General features: G+C 60.4%; 1 protein-coding gene across 1 annotated transcript; it reads right to left on the bottom strand.

The window, feature by feature from the left end:
- KDM6B (lysine demethylase 6B) lies at positions 194-16,481 on the bottom strand. Its single transcript, XM_018064596.1, is given in 25 exon segments — positions 194-1,557; positions 1,672-1,842; positions 1,929-2,055; positions 2,324-2,465; positions 2,605-2,792; positions 2,898-3,012; positions 3,139-3,287; positions 3,384-3,455; positions 3,547-3,611; positions 3,736-3,941; positions 4,781-4,886; positions 5,015-5,141; positions 5,260-6,329; positions 6,332-7,474; positions 7,556-7,891; positions 7,979-8,182; positions 8,265-8,426; positions 8,511-8,603; positions 8,712-8,931; positions 9,024-9,122; positions 9,349-9,490; positions 9,583-9,725; positions 9,963-10,086; positions 14,941-15,057; positions 16,094-16,481. Coding segments are annotated over 21 exon segments (4,956 nt in total). The 5' UTR covers positions 9,486-9,490; positions 9,583-9,725; positions 9,963-10,086; positions 14,941-15,057; positions 16,094-16,481; the 3' UTR covers positions 194-1,533.

The raw sequence follows: 18,978 nt of genomic DNA, 5'->3' as shown, positions 1-18,978 counted from the left end.
ATCCTGGAATGCGACTCCAGGATTAGGCACCCCCCCATGCCAAGGAGAGACCGGCGCTCTGGACATTCCACAGGCGCCTCCGGGGAGGGGCTCCCCTAGCCGGGGTCTGCGCAGTCCCTCCCCATCAATCACGGTCTCGCTGCCCTCCTCCCAGGGCTCTCCCTGCTACCACTAGCACGTTACCGAAACAGGATTTTTTTTTTTCTGATTTTATTTTTAATATTAATATTCTCACACAAAAATCACCGAAAATAAGGGTAGGGTTGGGAAGACCCCTCTGCCCCTGGGGCAGAAAGACAGTGCAGTGCGAGGGGGCGGGACTGTAAATCCCCCACCCCTCCGCAGCCCCAGCGTGGAGGAGAGAAAACAAAAAACAACCGACAAAACGAAAATAAAGCCCCAGAGAAACTCATCCCGGGGTGTCCCTGCCCCAGTGAGGCCCTGGCCTGGGCTGTTTCACGCTTAAAAAGAAAACAGGGGAGGGTGGGGCGGTGAGGGGAAGGTCCATGTTTTTAAAATTGGCCGGGGCTGGGAAGGACGGGGTTCCTTTTCCTCATAGTTCTTTCTTTAAAACTTTAAAATTTTTTTCTTTTTTTTTTTTTTGTACAAAATACCATTTCAGTTCCCACTTCTTCCCCTACAGTACAGGAGTCGCTCACCCTCAGGCGTGGTTAGGGTCGGGTCGGGAGTGGGGGACTGGTCTGAGAAAGTGCAGGACGCAGGGGGAGGGGAGCGGGTTTGAGCACCATGAGAACCCGGCTGGAGCCGCGAGCGGGCGGGCGGACGGGCGGAGACGGTCGGGCCGACGGGCGGAGACGGTCGGGCCGGGCCCGGACACACACTAGGGCCCAGGGAGAGCCCGGCAGCGGGCGGTCCCTGGAGGGGCTGGCGGGATGGCTTGGGGTGCGGGAGGTTGGGTTTTCCCAAAAATGAATAAATAGAGGTGAGTGGGACTGTTATAAATTAAAAACCAAAAAACAAAAACAAACAAAAAAACCCAGAAAATACAAATCATAACCAAGTGAATAAACAAGAGACACGTACAGGGGTCACAGCTAGCATTGGAAGTAAAAAAGGAGGTTCTGGGGGAAGGGTAAAGCCCATAGAAAGAATCTCATTAAAAACCTCGGCTGCCGTAACGTCTATGTACATACGCGAGCCGCGTGCGTCTGCGCCGGGCGGGCGGGCGGGCGGCTGGCAGGCGTGAGGGAACCCGTATGTGACCCCCGCCGCCGCCGGAGCCTGGTCCTTGTGTCTGTTGCTAGAAAGGCCAAAGTCGGTGAGGGGAGGCGCTGGTGGGCGAGGGGCTGCCAGCCCCCTCCCCCGTCTCCCATTTTTTTTCCTTTTTTTCCTCATATTTGTTTAAAAAAAATTATTTTTTCTTAATAAATTAAGTGAGGGGAGCTGCCAATGGGGTGGAAGGGCTAGGCCCGACCCCCTTCCCGGCCAGAGGCGGGACCTAGGTCCAGCCCAGGCGTGTGCTGGTGGCCCCGCGGCGCCCTGCGGGCGGGCGGGCGGGCGGGGCGTCCGGCCTCATCGCGATGTGCTGGCGGGGGCCTGTGGGAGAGAGCGGGCGGGGCTCAGGGGTGCGGTTGCCCACCCCCGGCCCGCCCCGGCGCCCCCCGCGGCCCCCGCCTGCCCGCCCTCCCGCCCGCAGCGCCGGGCCCTCACCAGCGTGAAGGCGTCATAGGCCTGCGCCAGCTCTTCGGTGCGGTACTGCTCCAGCACCACCACGCCCTGCAGGCCCGCGCTGCGGCGCCGCGCGCACGCCTCGCAGTGCACCAGGTACGTGTTGCGGCTGCCGTTCTCGCTCGTCACGAACAGGATGTTGAACACCTCCACCTGCGGCGGGGAGGGGGCGGCGGTCACAGGGATGCAGGCCCGAGGACAGCGCTGGCCCTCAGGGAAGCGGGGACGGGGGCACTCACGTCGCACTCGTTGCAGTAGTAGGCGGGCTCATCCTTGACCCGGCCCTGGTAGGCAATTTTCTTCCCGGCCCGCACCAGGCTCTCCCGCTGCACCTGGCAGTGCTTCATGGACTGCAGGAGGCAGAACCTGCGGGCGGGGCGAGGGGATGGTAGGGCGGGCCGGGCCTCCCCGGTCACCGCCCGACACATCCCTGTCTCAAGAGAAAGTTCACGTACTCAGACTGCGAGAGAACAAAGCTTCTGGGGCAGGGGCCTTGTCAGCCGACCCAGCACAGCAGCCCCGCAGGACTGACCCAGCGGAGAGGTGGCTGGAGGAAGGGGGGTGGAACCAGGAATTGTTCTGCGGGCCAGGTCGGATGGGGATGGGCTCCCTCCCAAACAAGGCCCTCCCTTACTTGATCATCTTGAACAAGTCCGGGTCGCTGATTTTGACCGTGCGAGCCACGTTCCAGGACACGTGAATCATGGGCACAATGGATTTGACATTCTTCACCTCATTCCACTCATATCGTTCCAGGGCCAGCTGGTACTGATAGGCTGCAGGCCAGAGAGTATCACGACAGGTGACCACTTGGGCCGCAGCCCTGGCACCCTCCAAGCCCACCCCTCTACAGGGCTCACTCCCCAGGGACCCAGCCCCCACCGCTGAGTGGCTCACCCTGGCCCACTCTCTCACCGGTGAGGGGCCCCACGTTCCAGGCGATGTTGTTGCACCAGCCGGTGGCCTGCACCCAGTGCACGGTGCCCGCGTTAATCCACACCAGGTCTCCGGGGCGCTGCACGAAGCGGTACACAGGGATGTTGGAAGCATAGAGGTCATCCAGGATTGGCCACCAGGAACCCGTCAGGTAGTCCACGCCGTGCCTGGAGGAGAACCACAGGGTCAGATGGAAATCTGGGGATCCAAGGACGGGACGTGGGGGCTTATCTAGTTGGGGAGAGGGGAGAAGGGCCGAAGGCGGCGCGCACCGATCGCAGAAGGCGCTGATGGTCTCCCAGTAGTGCTCGTGCACCGCGAACCACTCGCAGTCTCCTGGGCCAATGTTGATGTTGACCGAGCAGAAGTTGTTGTTCTCTTGATGGCCTGCAGGGGGAGACAGAGAACTGCACGGTCAGTGGGAGCCCCGAGCCTGCGCTGCGCGACGAGCCCGCCCTTGGGCGCTCATTGGTTGACAGAGGAGCGCCAGCGGCAGCACTGCTAGGAGCGCACCTGGCGTTCGGCTGCCAGGCACCTTCATGTACAGCTGCACCGTGTTCATGCCCAGGATGGTGTGGCCCACGTGGCTCAGCATATTCCCCGTGGAGGTGACCCGCATGAAGGCGGGCAGCTTCAGCAGCTCCTGCAGCTGGGGCTTCCACCTGCAGGGGCGAGGAGGCAGCCAGGTGAGCGACTACCCGGACTTTGCCAACCCGTTGGCATTCCCGCCCCAGCTCCCTGGCCTCAGCCCCACTGACCGCTTAGCATCGGACAGGTCGATGTTGGTGCCAAACTTGATGATGTGATGGTTCTTCGGGTCTGGTGCACTGCTGCAGGAGTGAAGCGCAGAGGTTGGTGGGGAAGTGAGGGGAAGTGAGGGGAAGGGAAGGAGTCATGAACGGCAGGGCCAAAGCGTCCTACCTAGGAGGGGTTCCTGTGGTGCTGTCCGGCTCCTCTGACTCCTCGTCCTCACTCTCCTTCTCCTCCTGCTCGGCCACAGGGGTAGGCAGGCCTGGGTCAGCCACCTTCCTGAGGTCTGCCCACCACAACCAGGGCTCCAAGTCCCCTGCTCCCACACCCCCTGCCTCTGCCTGCATGGGCAGCTCTCACCTGCAGAGATTCCTGGAAGGATGAGGCCTGGTACTGCGCGTACTTGGCGATGGTGGTGTGGGAACGGGAGCTCTCGCAGGGCCAGATCTGCCGTGTGCCCGTCAGATCCCAGTTCTCATCCGAGGGCTGCTGCACCTGGGTGCGCACCTCCACTGTGTGCTCCCCGCTTGCCTCCACCAGAGTCTTGGTGGAGAAGAGGCCCAAGTCTGCAAGGGAGGGCCAAGCAAGGAGTGAGGCCCCAACTCACCCTGTCCCTCCTTGCTCCTCACACCTCTGACGGGGTGGACACAGGCTTCCCAGAGCTCGACCCAGCAAGCACAGGTGAAAACCCCAGCCCCTCATGAAGCTGGGAGGCCCTCCCTGACCTGGCCTTTACCTGGATCAGAGCCAACCCCCTTTCTCCCCCTGCTGCTCAAGTCCCAGCCCCTCCCCCAGAGTCCTCATGTATACATGAGGCCGCACATGCAGAACACTTGACGCACTATATGCTCAATGTTAAAGAGTTTCTTTACATTATCACAGGATCCAATGAAAGGTTTCTGTCAAGTGAAAGCCTAGAATGCGCTTCAAGTAAAAGTGAAGGAAGGGGAGGATATGTGGGTAACAGAAAGCTACAAGTACAGAAGAAACAAAACTGATTTTATAATTCTATATGGTTTCCCTTTGCGTTTGTTATCTGTTTGAAATTGTTCACAATAAAAAGCTGAAAAAGAAAGCCCTAAACCATGAGGCTTCTCAGGTTTTGCACCACCTGTATTCTTCACATCGTTCATCACCAAGAAAACCAGAAACGACTCTTAACGAGATCCTGAGATACATCCCCTTTCCACCTGCCTACTGCTGGGTTCCAACAGATGGAAGGGAAGCCTGAGGTCAGCTAACTCCCCGCTTAGAGCACTCGTCCAATACGGCTTACACGTGACTAAGGAAAGCTCACTATAGCCGTGGTCCAGTCTTCCAGAGGAGGGACTCTCAGAGGTCCCCGAGGTCCCCAAAGTCCCAAATCCTTGCAGCCCGCCCCACACCTTTCTGCCCACACACTCACTGAGCCGCAGGGAGCCTGCCAGGCCCCGGATCACGGTGATGGGATTTCGAGGGTCTGTACAGAACTGTAACAACACCGGCGAGAAGGCATCCCGTTTGCTTTCCAGCTGAGGGACAGCCAAGGAGACAGGGCTGGGGTCAGAGCCCCGTCCTAGGCTCAGGGCACCCCAACAGCCCCAACCCTGTCCTAAAATCCACAGGCGGGGGCGGTTCTAAGCATACAAGGCACACATACATAGATGCTAGGTGTGGGTGGGTTGAGTTTTTCCCGTGGCAGCTTTTCCTCAGTGTTGATCTTCGGTTTCACAGACTGGGCAGGGGATAGGTAGGACTCACGAAACTTCCCTTTCACCTTGGCGTTCCTGTGGAAAGACAGTGAAATGATTAAAACAGAAATATCAGTAGGCTGGGTAAGGGGCCCTCCTGCTGGGCCAGGCCAGGCCAGGCCAACAGCCTCCCAGGTGACAGCCCCCAACTCACTTGCTGGCACGCACAACGTCAGCGGCGCAGTGGCTTATGGTGAGGTCCGCCATCCGCAGCCTCCGCTCTTCCACCTCAGAGGCGATGAAGGTCTCCTTGTCACCGCTCTCTACCTTGATGAGCCGGATCTTCAGCTCCTTGGGGGGCCCTTCGCTGAGCGAGCGCAGCTTCAGCATGTCAGCCCGGCTGACCCCTGGTGGCCCTGGAGCTTCCTCTCGAGCCTTCTTCCCAGGGGCAGGGGCTGCCGGCGGTGTGGGCTGGGCAGAGGGGGCAGGAGCCGGTGGAGGGCCTGGAGCTGTGGGTGGCTTGGCCTTGGAGGCCCCACCAAGATCCGGCCGGGCTTTCTCACGACCCTGGATCTCCTCGCTCTGCAGGTCCAGGTTCCCCAGCACCCTGCGGCTCTTTTCTTTGGGGGCCTTGGCCTTGGTCTTGGCCCTGCCCTCACGGGGCCGCCGCCCCACACTGTCCTTGCAGGCCCGCCTGTGGCGCCGGTGCTCTTTCTGGTGCTCCTTCTGCCGCCGCTTGCTGCTCCCCGGTCCTGCCGCAGCTGCCATCCCAACGCTCTCCTCCTTGGCCGGAGCTGGAGGCAGCAATCGCTCAACTCCACTATCCGCTGCATCTGCTGTGTCCACTAGGTCTGCCGGGTCTGTGGCGCTCCGGCCTACCCGCTCCACAAGGGTCTCACAAGCCCGACTGATCTCTTCTAGCACCTCAGACTCAGAGCGAGCAGGGGGCAGAGGCAGGGGTGGGGGCGGCGGGGCGGGGGCCATGGGGCCTGGGGCTGGCTCTTCGTTGGCCCTGCGCTCCCGGGCCCAGGGCCCGCCTGAGGTAGAGAACTGAGATGACGAGGAAGCAGAGGGCTGCGGGGAGCCCTGGGCGCTCAGGGCCGCTGAGGTGGGTGGCGGGGCGGTAGCACCTGATGAGGGACCAGGGGAATACTGACTGGCGGGCAAGGACCCAGGCCGGGTGGGAACAGCGGCTCCAGTCCCTCGGTAACAGTACTTTTGTCCCTCCAGCACGGAGGCCAAGGACTTGAGCAGGCTGGCCGGGCTGGCTGGTGGGGGAGCGGGGGTGGCGGCTGCTGTGGCTGGGGTGGGGGGGGGAACTTGGCTAGAGGCGGTGGCGGCGGCAGGGCTGGTGGCTTCTTCTCCTCTTCCTGGGTGGCCGTGGTGGTGGTGGTGGTGGTGGTGGTGGTGGTGGTGGTGGTGGCGGCGGCGGTGGCGGCGGCGGCAGCAGTGGTGGCTGGGGCTGTGTCAGTGGGGAACGGAGGCTGCAGAGACGCAAAGGGCTCCTTCAGAGGAGGCGGGGGGACGGGGACCGCGCCTGCCTCCTGTTGTTGCTGTTCCTCCTCCTTGCGAATGGATTCATCCAGCATCTTCATGATATTAGCCAGCCCATCAGGTAGAATCTTGAATTCAGCTGGCTCCTCAAACTGGTCCTCCAGAGGGGTAGGAGGGAAATCAAAAAGTCGAGGGCCTCGGGCAGGCAGCTCCCCCACCCTGGGCGGCACAGACTGGGGGGTTTTATTCAGGGGGCCTGGGGATGGCCCCGGCCCCACCTCGGGGGTCTTTGGGAAGGAGACCCTGGGCCGAGGGCTCTCCGGGCGCCTGAAGCTTCCTGAGGTATTTTGGTGGCAAGAGGAGGGAGGGGCTGAAGGCAGGGCAAGAGTCAGGGGTGCAAGGGGTGGGTCCTGGGGGCTCAGTGTCGGGGTGGGGGGCCGGGGAAGGGGGTCCATACTTCTGGCCAGATAAGGAGGTGGGGGGAAGGACACAGGCCCAGTAGGGCTGCTGCTGTGGCTGCCATTGTTGCTGCTGCTGCTGCTGGTGGTTGGGGGAGTGGGAGGGGTGTGCGAATCCTGAGTGCCCACAGAAAAGCGGGGGGCCTGAGGCCCCAAGAAGCCCTCGCGGTGGGGAAGTGGGGGAGGGGGAGGACGGGGGCGTCCCTCAGCCCCGAAGAAGAGCTCCTCTAAGATCTCTCCATCTTCACGAGCTGCCCGGCAGGCTGGGCCCTTCAGCCAGGCAGGTGGGGGTTGGGGGCGTAAGAGGCGGGGACAAGAGGGTGGAGGAGGTGAGGCGGGGCCGGGTGGCAGGGACAGGTGAGGAGTGGCAGCGGGAGCCGCCAGGAAGGGTTTCCGACTACTGTGTGCCGAGGGCCCCAGGCGGCCTTGGTGAGAGGAGACCTCCAGCGCAGGCGTTTGGTAATGGTCAGCGCCGGGCTGCAAGAGGAGCAGGGCCGTGGTCAGAGGGCTGCTCCAGGCACAACACTCCGCCCCCCGCCACCTGCGGCTGTCACTCACAATGCCTGGGCTCGGCTCCACGCCACGGGGACCAGTGTTGCTGCTGCTGCTGCTGGTGGTGCTAGGGAGGCCGGGGGGCCGGGAAGGGGCGTAAGGCACGCAGGCGGTGGTTGCTGCTGGTGAAACGCTGGAGTCCATCCGCGACCTCTGAACTCTGCTCTCTCTAAGGTCACTTCCGGGGGGACGGGTGGCAGGCGGGCAGCCATGGCTCTCTGCTCCTGGGGGGCGGGGGCCTGGGCCTGGGGGAGCAGCCGGGACCAGCCGGTGGCCAGGGGGGTGAGCAGGGTAAGCTGGAGCCGGGTATGGATATGGGTGAGGCAGTGAGTGCCGCTGCTCCTGTCAGTGAGAAATGAGGATACAGCGTGAGAAATGGAGGACACAGGGACCGAGCTGAGAGGCAAGCGGCCACAGAGGGGAGCTCACCTGGCGCTCTGGGGGTGCTAAACCCTTGCGCTCGGGGCCCCAGGCATCTCCATGAAGGGTACTCCACAGCCCTGGCTTGGTCAGCTGAAATGGAGGGCTGGTGGCTAGGCCAGGCAGAGGTGGGGGAGGGGGTGGTGGTGGGGGTGGTGGTGGAGGTGGTGGCAATGGTGGTGGAGGCAGTGGCAGCCCTGGGGGAAGGCCCGTCTGGAAGAAAAGAGAGTGTGAGAGTCCCACTCCTCACCCCAGCTCTGCCTGCTCACTGCTGACCACCCAGGTGCCACCATACCTGCTCAGAGCTGCAGCCTCTCCTGCGCTTGCCGCCAGGGCTGAGCCCCTCCTCCCCTGAGGGGCCTGAGAGTGCTGCGGGAGGCACAGGCTGCACCACTGGGGGTTCAGCGGCTCGTTTCACTGGGGGACCCCCCCGCTTGGCCCCGTAGTTCCGTTTGTGCTAAGGACAGAAAGGAAAGAGAGAATGACACAGGTGCAGACCTGGCCAGGCCCCCGGCCCTAGCCCACCCAGCCCCAGCCTCACCTCAAGGTGCAGCAAGTTCCACACTTGCTCCAATGGGGGCAGGACCTTGGGTCGGTGCTGGCAGGACCCAGCGTGAAAGTTCCAGAGCTGGGCCTGAGAAGGTGGGGGGACAGTGCAGAGGACAGGGCAGAAGCAGATGGAAGATGAGAACACTGAGTCGGAACTCACAACCCCAGGTCCCTGTGTCCTGCCTCATCCCACCTGCTGGAGTCGGCCGACCCGGGGGCCCAGCTCAGCCAAGCTTCCTCCGTATCGAAGGGCGCTGTGGTAGCAGCGAATAGCCTCCTCACTGTCATGCTCTGACTCGTACAGCTGCCCAAGCTGCTCCCACAACCCTGGCTGGGCTGGCTCCCGGAGCAATGCCTGCACACAGCCATGCAGGGACTCCAGCTTCCCATGGAGGGGTCTTGGGGTGGGTGTCCTACAGAGCAGAAAGGGAGCGGAGGTGGTAAGGCTTAAGGAACAAGACCCAGCGTTACTTCCCATCCCCAGCACCTTTCAATCCTCACTCACCCTGGAGAATAATACGGTTTGTTGGGGTGCCCAGAGCTACTGCCGTGTGAAGGGGGTAGGGGAGCAGAGAGTGGGGGCTGCCCGAGGCTGGCAGAGCACCTGGAGAGAGAAGGACTCTGTTAATCTACAGCAAGGTGGAACAGCCCTGTCTCTCTAACTAAGGAAGAGGAAATCTGTGAGGAAAACAGAGAAAGCAGCTGAGGGCTACACTGAGGCCCACCAGACGGACAGCAGAAGAGAGGGATGGCACCAGGTGGATGACCAGGCTGAGGAGCAGAGTATGGGAAAAAGAGTGCCTGGAGGCAGAGACTGAACAAGTTCTCACCTGCCTCCAGGCAGCCATGCGCTCCGAGGAGGGGGATGGGGCGGGCAGGAGCTCCAGGCCCCAGCACAGCTCAAGCCCCCAAGGGCAAAGGCTTCCCGTGCAGCGCGGGCCCCTGGAGGGTCCACTGCCCGATGCATCCAGCCTAAATCAAAGAGGAGAGATGATGATCCTACGGGGGACAAAGACTGAGCTGTCAGGGTACACACAGCCGACCCGGGCCCAGTCTTCCCTTACCAGGTCAGCAGTGGCCCCAGGAGCCCTGGAGATCGGGCACGGCCCCCTGCCCCAGCTCCCTGGGGCGATGGTCCCTCTCCAGCCGCTCTGACAGGAGTGCCCACTGCTCCCAGAGAGTCGCCCAGGGCCTTTCACAGCCAATTCTACGGAGAGGAGTGGAAAAGGAGTGATGTGAGCTGGCCAGCACACAGTCCCCTACAGGTCTCTGATCTGCGCAGAGATGACTATCCCCGAGGAGCGGTCCACCTGGCCTAAGGAACCCTCGCAAGCCCAGAAGAGTGGAGCACGCGGGAGGGCAAGCCGGGGTGAAGAGGTGGCTGCGCTGCCAGATTTCCAGGCGGGAGCCCGGGGGGCCGAGCTGCAGCGCGGCGGCCGCTTACCCGGCCTCCGTGGGAGCGTCCTCTCCCGGCGTCGGCGAGCTCCGGAGACCTGACCAATCACAGGATTTCCTCTCTCCCCAGAAAGCCAATCATCACCCGTGTCTCCGCCTCAGTAACAGCCTGGCTGGGACCAATAGGAGCAAGGTTAGCCCGGCCGCTGCCGGGGGAGGAGGGGCGGCGGAGCCGGTCAGACGGGCTCTGCCCGGGATGACCCCGACGTGACCCCGTGGCTCCCACCTAGGGTCTCCATCTCCAAGCTGACACTCGATCGGGCAAAGCAAGCGGAGCCTGCGACCCATACGGGTGAAGGCGGCGGGTCGCACACTCGGGCCAGCCTGGAGCATGGAGCTACCCGCAAGTCCCACGCGCCCACAGAGCCGCCAGTGGTCCGCGCTAGACCGCCCGAAACCGCCCCTGTCCCGCCGCCTAAGACGAAAGGTTGGCACACGGATGCACAATGCTGACATAGCCGTCGCTACCCCTCCTCACTTCATCTCGCCCAGCCTCTGACCTCCCCACCCTCTAGGAACTGCTTAGGGCTGGCCACTCAGGGCAACTTCTATGGCACACAAACCCGCCCGCGCCGCGATCTGAGCGCTCCACCCCCCACCCCTGACCCCCATCCCAAAACATGGTCAGTCCCCAGCTTCATACCCAGTTCCTCCAGCTCCACTTCCCCTGGCTCTGTAGGTCTTCAATACCAACCGACCCCCAAAACCAAAACCCCCCTCTAATCCCCCAACTTCTGAGAAGTCGCGCACTGCGGTCCCGAGTGGCCCCTCTCGCGTGGCTCCCGTATCCTCTATGCCCTTACCCGCCAGGGCCACGCGGTTCCCCACGGCCCACGTGGCCCCCGCCCCCCAAGGGAGGGGGGATTTCGGGGGTTGCCCGTGACGTGGCTACTTGCGCAGCGGAAGCGGCGTGTGTAAGAGTGGGGGGGGGGGTCCTTCGGGAGGGAGGAAGGCGGGGCCCGCCAGGCGGTGACATCACCCTTGTCCCACTCTCACCGCCCACTCCCTTAAAGAACCCAGAACCCGTTTCACTTCCTCTTTCACCCCGCCCCCCAACCCTTTTCCGTCGGTGCTGGCTAGACCCACGAAGGGAGCAGCGCTCCCATTCCTGGGCACTTTCCCTTTAGCCCCAGTTCTTCCTTCTCGCTTCTCCGAGCCCAGGATCACGGTCCCTTCGCCGCCTCCTCGCCTACCCGGCGTCCCGGCAGGTAGGAAGCCGGCTCCGCTCCAGGATCGGTCCATTGAGAGTCTAGAGTACAAAGAGCTGCGAGAGGCGAGTGTAGAGTACAAAGCGGCGGGGGCGGGGCCAGCGCTCCAGCTGGAGCTAGCGCCGGGCAGGAAGCCGGGGGAGAACGCGCGACAAGGGGCTGGGGGCGGCTGGAAAGTTCGCCTTCGCCGAGAGAAGTCTGCCCTGTGGGGAAATTTCCACCCAACCCACAAGGGCAGGCAGGTTTCTGGTGAAAACAGTCCACCCTCCTCAGGGCAAGGTCATCTGTTTGCACGCAAGCGCTTGGACCCCACAGGTCCCCGGCGAGCCCTGGTAGGCGCTGGGGCTCTGCGGACCCTTCCCGCGATTCACGCGGAGTTTCAGTCAGAACTATCTCCTCACCAAACAGTCTGTCAGTTACCAAGCCCTGAGCTTAACTGCGGTCTAGCATAGCCCTGGCCAGTTGCCCTGACCTAAGTCGTGGGATTCATGGACCAGACAAGGGAAAACGGGGAACCGAGGGTCCGGACATCTGAGGAACAGACCCTCGACTGGGAAGTGGTACCGAGGGGCGCTGCCAGTTACCAGGAAATGCAACTTCCCCTTCTGCGATGATGACACTTCCCCTCTACCACTTCCCCTTTCCCACGGGGAACTGACTCAGCTTTCCCTAAAACAGCCAGTCCCGTCCTCCAGCTCCTTTCCACCTCTGTCCACAAACCCCTACGCCGGTACTCAGAATACAGCAGCCCTCTCTCCAGAGAACAAAAACTTCCTGTACACTAAACACACTCACTCTCGTCGACCACCTCGGGTCCTTGTCCCCACCCGGGACCCAGGCGCCTGACTTCCCATCCGCCTCCTGTACAAAGCCCTCCCTCGCGGTGTGATTCAGGCTTGGTGTGGGGGAGCGTGAGTCACCCAGAAAACCTTCCCCTTATTCCCACTGACTCAGCCCCCGCCTCCCTGAACACACACAGACACACACACAGTCAGAGGCAGACACAACTCAGCCCACACACCGCTCCCCACCGGTCCCGCGGAATTTCCCCTCTCGTCTTCCCCACGACGGCCCCTCCCCGCGCTGGGCAGCCCCGACGCCGCGCTCACACCTGTTCCCCAGCGGCCGGCAGCCGGCCCGCGCGCGGTCCACTCTCACCTCCACTCTCGCTTTGGGTCAGGAATAGCCCGCCCCGACTCCCGGTGTCCGTACTAACCCAGGGGAGGGGACAATCACCGGCAGGCAAAGACACCCACAGGCTCTTCAAACACAGATGAGAGGCAGACGCACGCAGCCAAAGCCAGGCTGGGAGGACAGTACACTTCTGGACAGGCATTCCAGCCTCTACCGTCGGACCCAAAGTCCTGGGAGTCAGCCGCTCCGAAAGGGTTAATTCTTCTCCAGCCGAAGCCACGCCCTCTCCATCCGGGCACTCCCGGCTAAGCCCAGCTCCGCCCCCTCCATCCGGGCTCTGGACTCGAGGACTTTAACCGGCCCCCCTCCCCCTAGAGCCCCGAGAGAGACCCACTCTATCAATCACACCCACTTAACTCTCTCTGGGCGCGAGGCCGGAGGAGCCGCACACCGCTCCTACCGTGCGGGATGAGGGGCCAGACACGAGCACGCAGATTCACGTGCCGGCCAAAGACAAGACCCAGCAGATACGGTATTACCGAGCAGGCAGTCAGCAGGCACGCGGCACGCGCGGAGGTGGAGCCGGCCCGGGAACCCTGCCACGTCCCGCTCGCTGTCAAGCCCCGTTCTGCCTGGTGGCAGCGAGGGGTTACAGCTCGCTTCTTACCTGAGGGAGGGGGAGGCGAGGGGAGGGCCGCCGGCTGGGGCTCCGCTGTGACTCAGCCACCCCGGGCAGGCAGCCCGTTCGGGATTCCCTTCCCCAGCCTTCCCCCGCTGCCGGCCCCTCCCCGCCCCTCACCGAGAAGTGACAGTGCCGGCCCCGGCCCGCTGTGTGTCACTGCGAGCCTTGTGTCTGCCTCTGACTGGACCGCTGTGTTCACCAGTCTGTCTGACAAGGTCGGCAGTGTGTGGGTCCCGGTGTCTGTCTCCGTGCGCACCTGCGTATCTGCTCATCTTGTCTCCTTCAGTGCCTTGTCTGACGCGTTCCTGTCATTACGCCTGTCTACACGGTCTGTGTGTCTGCCTGGCTCCTGTCTCGGTCTTTTGTCTGGGACTGCCTCTGCATCACTTGCGTGATCACGTGTGTCTCTCTGCACATGCCCTTCTGTGTTTGCCTTCATGTTCCTGAACAGAGTCAGGGAGACACCGGAGCAGGCTGACCCTGCTAACTCCTCGCCCCACTCCCCCGCATCCTGATCCCCCGCATCCTGCTGGATCAGTGAGCCTTCTGTTTGAGTCAAGTATTTAGAGGTTTGCCTGCCTTCATTTGTGGAGCATCTCAGGTGGCTCAATGGTAAAGAATCTGCCCGCCAGTGCAGGAGATGTGGGTTCGATCCCTGGGTGGGGAAGATCCCTTGGAGGAGGCAATGGCAACCCACTCCATAGGCTACAGCCCCTGGGGTTGCAAAGAGTCAGACATGACTGAAGACGCAGGCACTGCCTTCATTTATGTCCTATTCTTCAACAACCTTGCTTATCCTCACAGCTCCCTGTGGCTCCCAGTGTGATGGTTAATTGCTAGCATTTAGTGAATACTTACTACATACCAGGTACAGTGTTAAGCACTTTATAGACATTTTCAAAAACTCCTCTCTAGAACTTGACGTCGTACTGCCCCATTTTACAGATGAGGAAACAGGCTCAGCAAGGTTATATAACTTGGTCAAGCCCTTGAGTAAGAGCTAGGCTTCTTTCCAGAGCCGCCTTCTTACCACTCTTCTATAATGCCTCTGTACCATCCCTGTTGGTTTTATCCTCACAGGACGTTTCCGGGGTCAGTCTGTTCCTCAGCTTTCCCCCATGTTACCATCCCAAATGTCTCATGTCCTCTAGAGAAGATGTAGGTAGGAAGCTGTGCAGCATTTCTCAGAAGCGGTCAGTTTCTTGGCCATGAAGCTCACTCAGTTAACACATTCAATGCAATTCTGCTGAGGCACCCCAATGTGCCAACCATCTTGCCAAATAATGAGATAGATACATAGAAGAAAACTCTCTAAGTTCCACTCAAAATACCATTACTGAGTAGTGGAGATGAACAACACGCACTTAAGAGAATTCAGGTCTCTAGCTTAGGTATAATTTCTTCTGTAGAATGGGGGAGAGGATGGAGCAGGGCCTTAGGCAGAGAACTGGCAGGAGGAGACAAGGAAGCAGAAGAGGCAGGTTTTCGTGACAGTGGCCTCCAGTATGTCTCTAATTCAGTTTCCAATCACCCTTCATAAGCGAAGCTGTTTAACAACTCTTACAAGGCAAAGCCCTCCTCATTCCAAAAAGAGAAGAAAAAAAAAAAAAAATCCCTCCAGCTATCTTTATCTTCTGGCCGGCAAACCCCAGGTTAATTCACTAAGTAACTGAGCTGAGGCACTTGGGGAGGGGGGTAGATTTTTTGGTGGTAGTTAAGAGGCTGGTGAAGTACAGGGATGAACCATTCATATGCAACAGAGGGGAGCACCATAAATGAGGAAGACTGAACCACTCAATCACCACATGGTGGGGGGATGCTCAGCGTTGGACTGGACCATTCTGAGGAGTGGGCATGATCTAGATCATACCAATCTTTCTTGCATGGGATGCAGAGTTGGGACTGCTGGGGGGAGGTACTGCATTGCTCAGGGCAGGACTTACCAGGTGGAGTTTGGTGTGCCCTGTCTCATTGGAACCAGTGTCCCAGCAGTAGGGTGCAGCAGACCGCAGTGGGTGAGGTGGGTGGTACTACGGGGCTGGCATGGTGCCTGGGGGAACCTAAAAGAGAAAAGCCAGTTAGAGGTGGGTCCTCCCAGGCTGGATAATTTTCCTGTGCCCCTTCTATCCCCTTACTGAGGAGAAACCTGGTTCTGGTGGTCAGATGGGATAGGAGAATCGAATCTGTTTCCATAGCAACCAGAAAAAGCCAATCCAAGAGCCTTCCCCTTTAGGAAGCAGTCTGGACCAGGGAGTGAGGGCACATGCCACAGCACTGGTGTTAGGTCCACAGTGGACACCCAGCCCATGATGCCTCTTCTGACTGGACCTTCCTGCTGAGAGTCCCTGGTCCCAAAGAAGTCCCAACCACCTCTGACATCTCACCCAAGTCAGCTTCAGTCCTGACCTTAGGCTTGCAGAAACTCTTCCTTCAGCGCTGCCTCCTCCCTAACCTTATCAAGACACCAGTCAACCCCACCCTCTGTACTCTGCCCCCTTGCCTTCCCCCAGGCAGGTGCAGGCAGGTCACAGTGAGCAGTACAGGTGGCCAGACTAGATGAACGGGCCAAGCAGGGAGGAAGCCTTCCTCCTCATCAAGGACTGTGACTCTAGGCCTGAGTCTGGAAGTGGCCTCTGCTGCAAGCCTCCCTTCCATCCACCCATCAAGGCCATATCCTGTTTCCCCATCACCTCCTTCCTCTCTGTGGCCCAAGAAGGCGATAGGGGCCCACTCCCTCCCCTCCTGACTCTCAGAGACAAGAAGGTAGGTGTCTAGGACCAGGGCCAAGAATCAGGTATCCATCCAGGGGTCACACCTGTCTGCCCTCACCTCAAACTCACTCCTCAGGGACCTGTTTTCTGCCCTCTTAGCCACAGTTCTTTGCCCTTAAGGACCCAGACACTTGGGCTCAGCATTTAGCCTCTCCACTCTCAGGCCTTCCAGCCCCTATCCTTCCCCCTGCCCCAGAGACTCAGGCCACCAGCACCCAGCCCCCAGCCCCCAGCCTCCATGATGCAATGTGCTGCAAGCTGCTTCAGCTGCTGATGACACTGCCCCCAGGGAGGTGCTATTTCTGACCCATGCAAGGCCCCTCACCTGGCCAGGGTAGTGGTCAGCTGCAGGCTAGGGAGGCCAGGCAGGCAAGGTCCTTCTGCTGGGGAAGGAAGCTTGAGGCTGGAACCCTCCAGGACAGGGACTCTCAGAATGTGAGACCAGAGAGTAAGTGTGTGTGTTCATGTGTGTGCAGTCTGTAGCATTTGTATATAGGGTTATGTTGGGGGAGAAGGGAATACTAGGGAGAGTCCAGCCTATAAAATGGGGAGCAGCAGGCCTTAGGACAGAGCAAGAGGAGAAGTGAGGGGCGTCCAAGGGGGTCAGCAAGGGTGTGTATAGGGTGTCTGGACACTAGAGTGGGGGAGGGGCCAACAGCCATTTAAAGGGCCAGCCCCAGAGCTTTAATCCCTCACCAGTCCTGGCCCCAAGCCGGAGGCTGTAATTCATCTGTCCAACAGCTGGGGTGGGTGTGTGTGTGTGGTGGGGGGGGCGGTGGGGGCATGTGGACGGGAAGGGGGAGCTGGGGGAGGGGCTAGAGCTTTCTTGTGCACAGAGCCAAACAACAAAAGGGGGAGCTGAAGGGCCAGCTCCAGTGTGCCTGGCCGGCCGCTCACCTGCAGACCTGCCAGTGGCCCCCACCTGGTGGCTGACAGGCTCGGTAGTTTAGACTCAAGGATTCTTGGCCAAGGAGTCCCTGAACCCAAAGGTGGGGCCCTGGAGAAGGCCCAGGTTAAGTGGCCCCCAGGCAAGCTGTCACCCTCCATGCAGGTCCCAGCTGAAGCACTGTCCCAGACCTGGCAGGCCCTGAGACGGATTCAGCCTCAAATGCCCTGCTCGCCAGCCAAGCCTCCCCAGACGAGGCCTGCCGGCTCCCCCTCCAGCTGGCCAAGGGTGGCATCGGCCACACCAAAGCTGTCCCTTTAAATCATTACCACCCCTGATTGTGTGGATGAACAGAGGGCCCTGCCCCCCAGGCAGGCGGCTGGCCACCTCCCCCCTACAAGTCCCCAGAAATGTGAGGGCCATTTAAAGGGACAACAGACAGGCAGCCGGGTCTCTAACCGCCCCCGCCCCCACCCCAACACACTCACAGCCCCTTTCGCCCGCAGACATACAGCCCCTTGCCCCTCCAGAGGGCCCCCCAAATTCCGGTTCTCTCCCCACCCCCTAGAGACTGCTAGAAGGAGAAAGGGGGCCAGAGTTGGGGGGCGGGGAACTGGGAGAGCGAAAAAAGGACAGGGACTCCCTCCTGCCTCAGAGCCCCAGGGAATAGATAGGTCGGAAGGAAAGCAAAGCCTGGAGAAGCGGCCAGACAGAGCCCCGAAAGGTGCCGCGGGCAGACCTGGGGTGCACAAGCTGTTGGTCGAGGGGAAGGGAGTCAGGCTGCACGAGACAGCGGCGCGGCCAGCGGGCGACTACCCCAAGTGGGGAGATGGAACACCGAGGGCCACGGGGAAAGAGGCAAGCCAGGGGAAACGGGGAGACGGAACCGGGGAAAGGGGTCACAGGGAGGGTGTGGAGGAAAACCCGAGAGGAGAGGGCGAGCCAGGCCGGGGTTACCTGCTGGGTGTCTGTCCCCCGGCGGTGCCCCCGGAGTCCGGGTAGGGAGGGGGGGAGCAGCAGGGGGGGAGTGGGGGCTGGGGGGGCGGGGGAGACGGTCCCTCCTCTGCCTCCTGGGCCTGCCCCGGCGCTTGCAGCCTCGGCCTCCCTCCCTCCTCCTCCCCGTCCCTGAGTCCCGGAGTCAAACAAAGAACTGTAGCAGGCTCTCCCCAACCCCCTCCCTCCTCCTCCTCCTCCTCCTCCTCCTCCTCCACCTCCTCCTCCCCTCCCTCCCTCCCCACCAGCAGGCTCCCTCCTCCTCCCTTCCGGTCTCTTCCTTTAACTACTCGCCCCCCCCACCCCCCTGCACTAGTCTCTCTGCCCACCCACCCGAACCTTTTACACACCCCTCAGCCAGCCCTGTCCCCGCAAAGGAAACTGTAGAGTCCCTTGGCAAAATTGAAAGGCTCCAGAGAACATGGGAGGGGACTGGGGTCTTGCTCAAAAATCAAGAACCACAATACAATTATTTTATTTTCACAGCCAGAGGAATAGTCTTAGCTGTTTCTTCTCCAAAAAGAGGGAAAAAAATAATCCCAAAGAAAGCAATACAAATCTGAGGAAAGCCCTCATCAAATAAAATGCACAATGCAGGGGAAGCAAATCACCAGCCCCCTTCCCCCCACCGACGACACTGGCACACACTCTCCACTCCTCCCTGACCTACTCCTAAGGTCTTGGCCAGTTTGAAGCAGGCCTAACAACCAGAATAATAAAAATAATAACTAACAGCATTTAAAAATAATAAGCATTTCATGACAAGCATTCAGTATTCATTCTGTGCCAGGCACTGTGCTAGGTGCTTTGCATAAACTACCTACAAGATAAGTATTGATATTTAAATTTTCCAGACTAAGAACAGGAGGCTCAGAGAGGTTGTGACCTTTCCAAATTCCTGTAGCCACTAAGTGGCAGAGCTGAGAATGGAATCCAGGTCTGATCTGACAATCCAAGCCCTAAAGGTACAGGAAAAGAGAAACCAATTTTTTCCAATACCATTAGCAACCCCAGGACTTAACTCAATAGAGAAGGGCCACCGTAGCTATCAACTGAGTCCCCTTCCTTCAAGAGAGAGATCCACACACTTACACAGAATAAAGACCCTGACTTTTCAGTCTCATATATTTTCTTGACCCCTTTCCTCACTGGTGGGGGTGGGGTGCCACTGATTAAGGTCAGGGCTGAGCTGGCGTCCAGATGTATACCACACAGCCAGGGGGCTGGCAACCACTCCCACTTCAACTCAATATGGGGGTGGGGGCCATGAGCCTCTTGGCAATGCAGCAGGTGGGAAAGTAAAAAGACTGCTGGGAGGCTCTTTCCAGGGG

Source organism: Capra hircus, chromosome 19 (genome assembly GCF_001704415.2).
Source record: "Capra hircus breed San Clemente chromosome 19, ASM170441v1, whole genome shotgun sequence".
Taxonomy (NCBI): domain Eukaryota; kingdom Metazoa; phylum Chordata; class Mammalia; order Artiodactyla; family Bovidae; genus Capra; species Capra hircus.
This window is presented reverse-complemented; position numbering and strand designations above follow the sequence as displayed.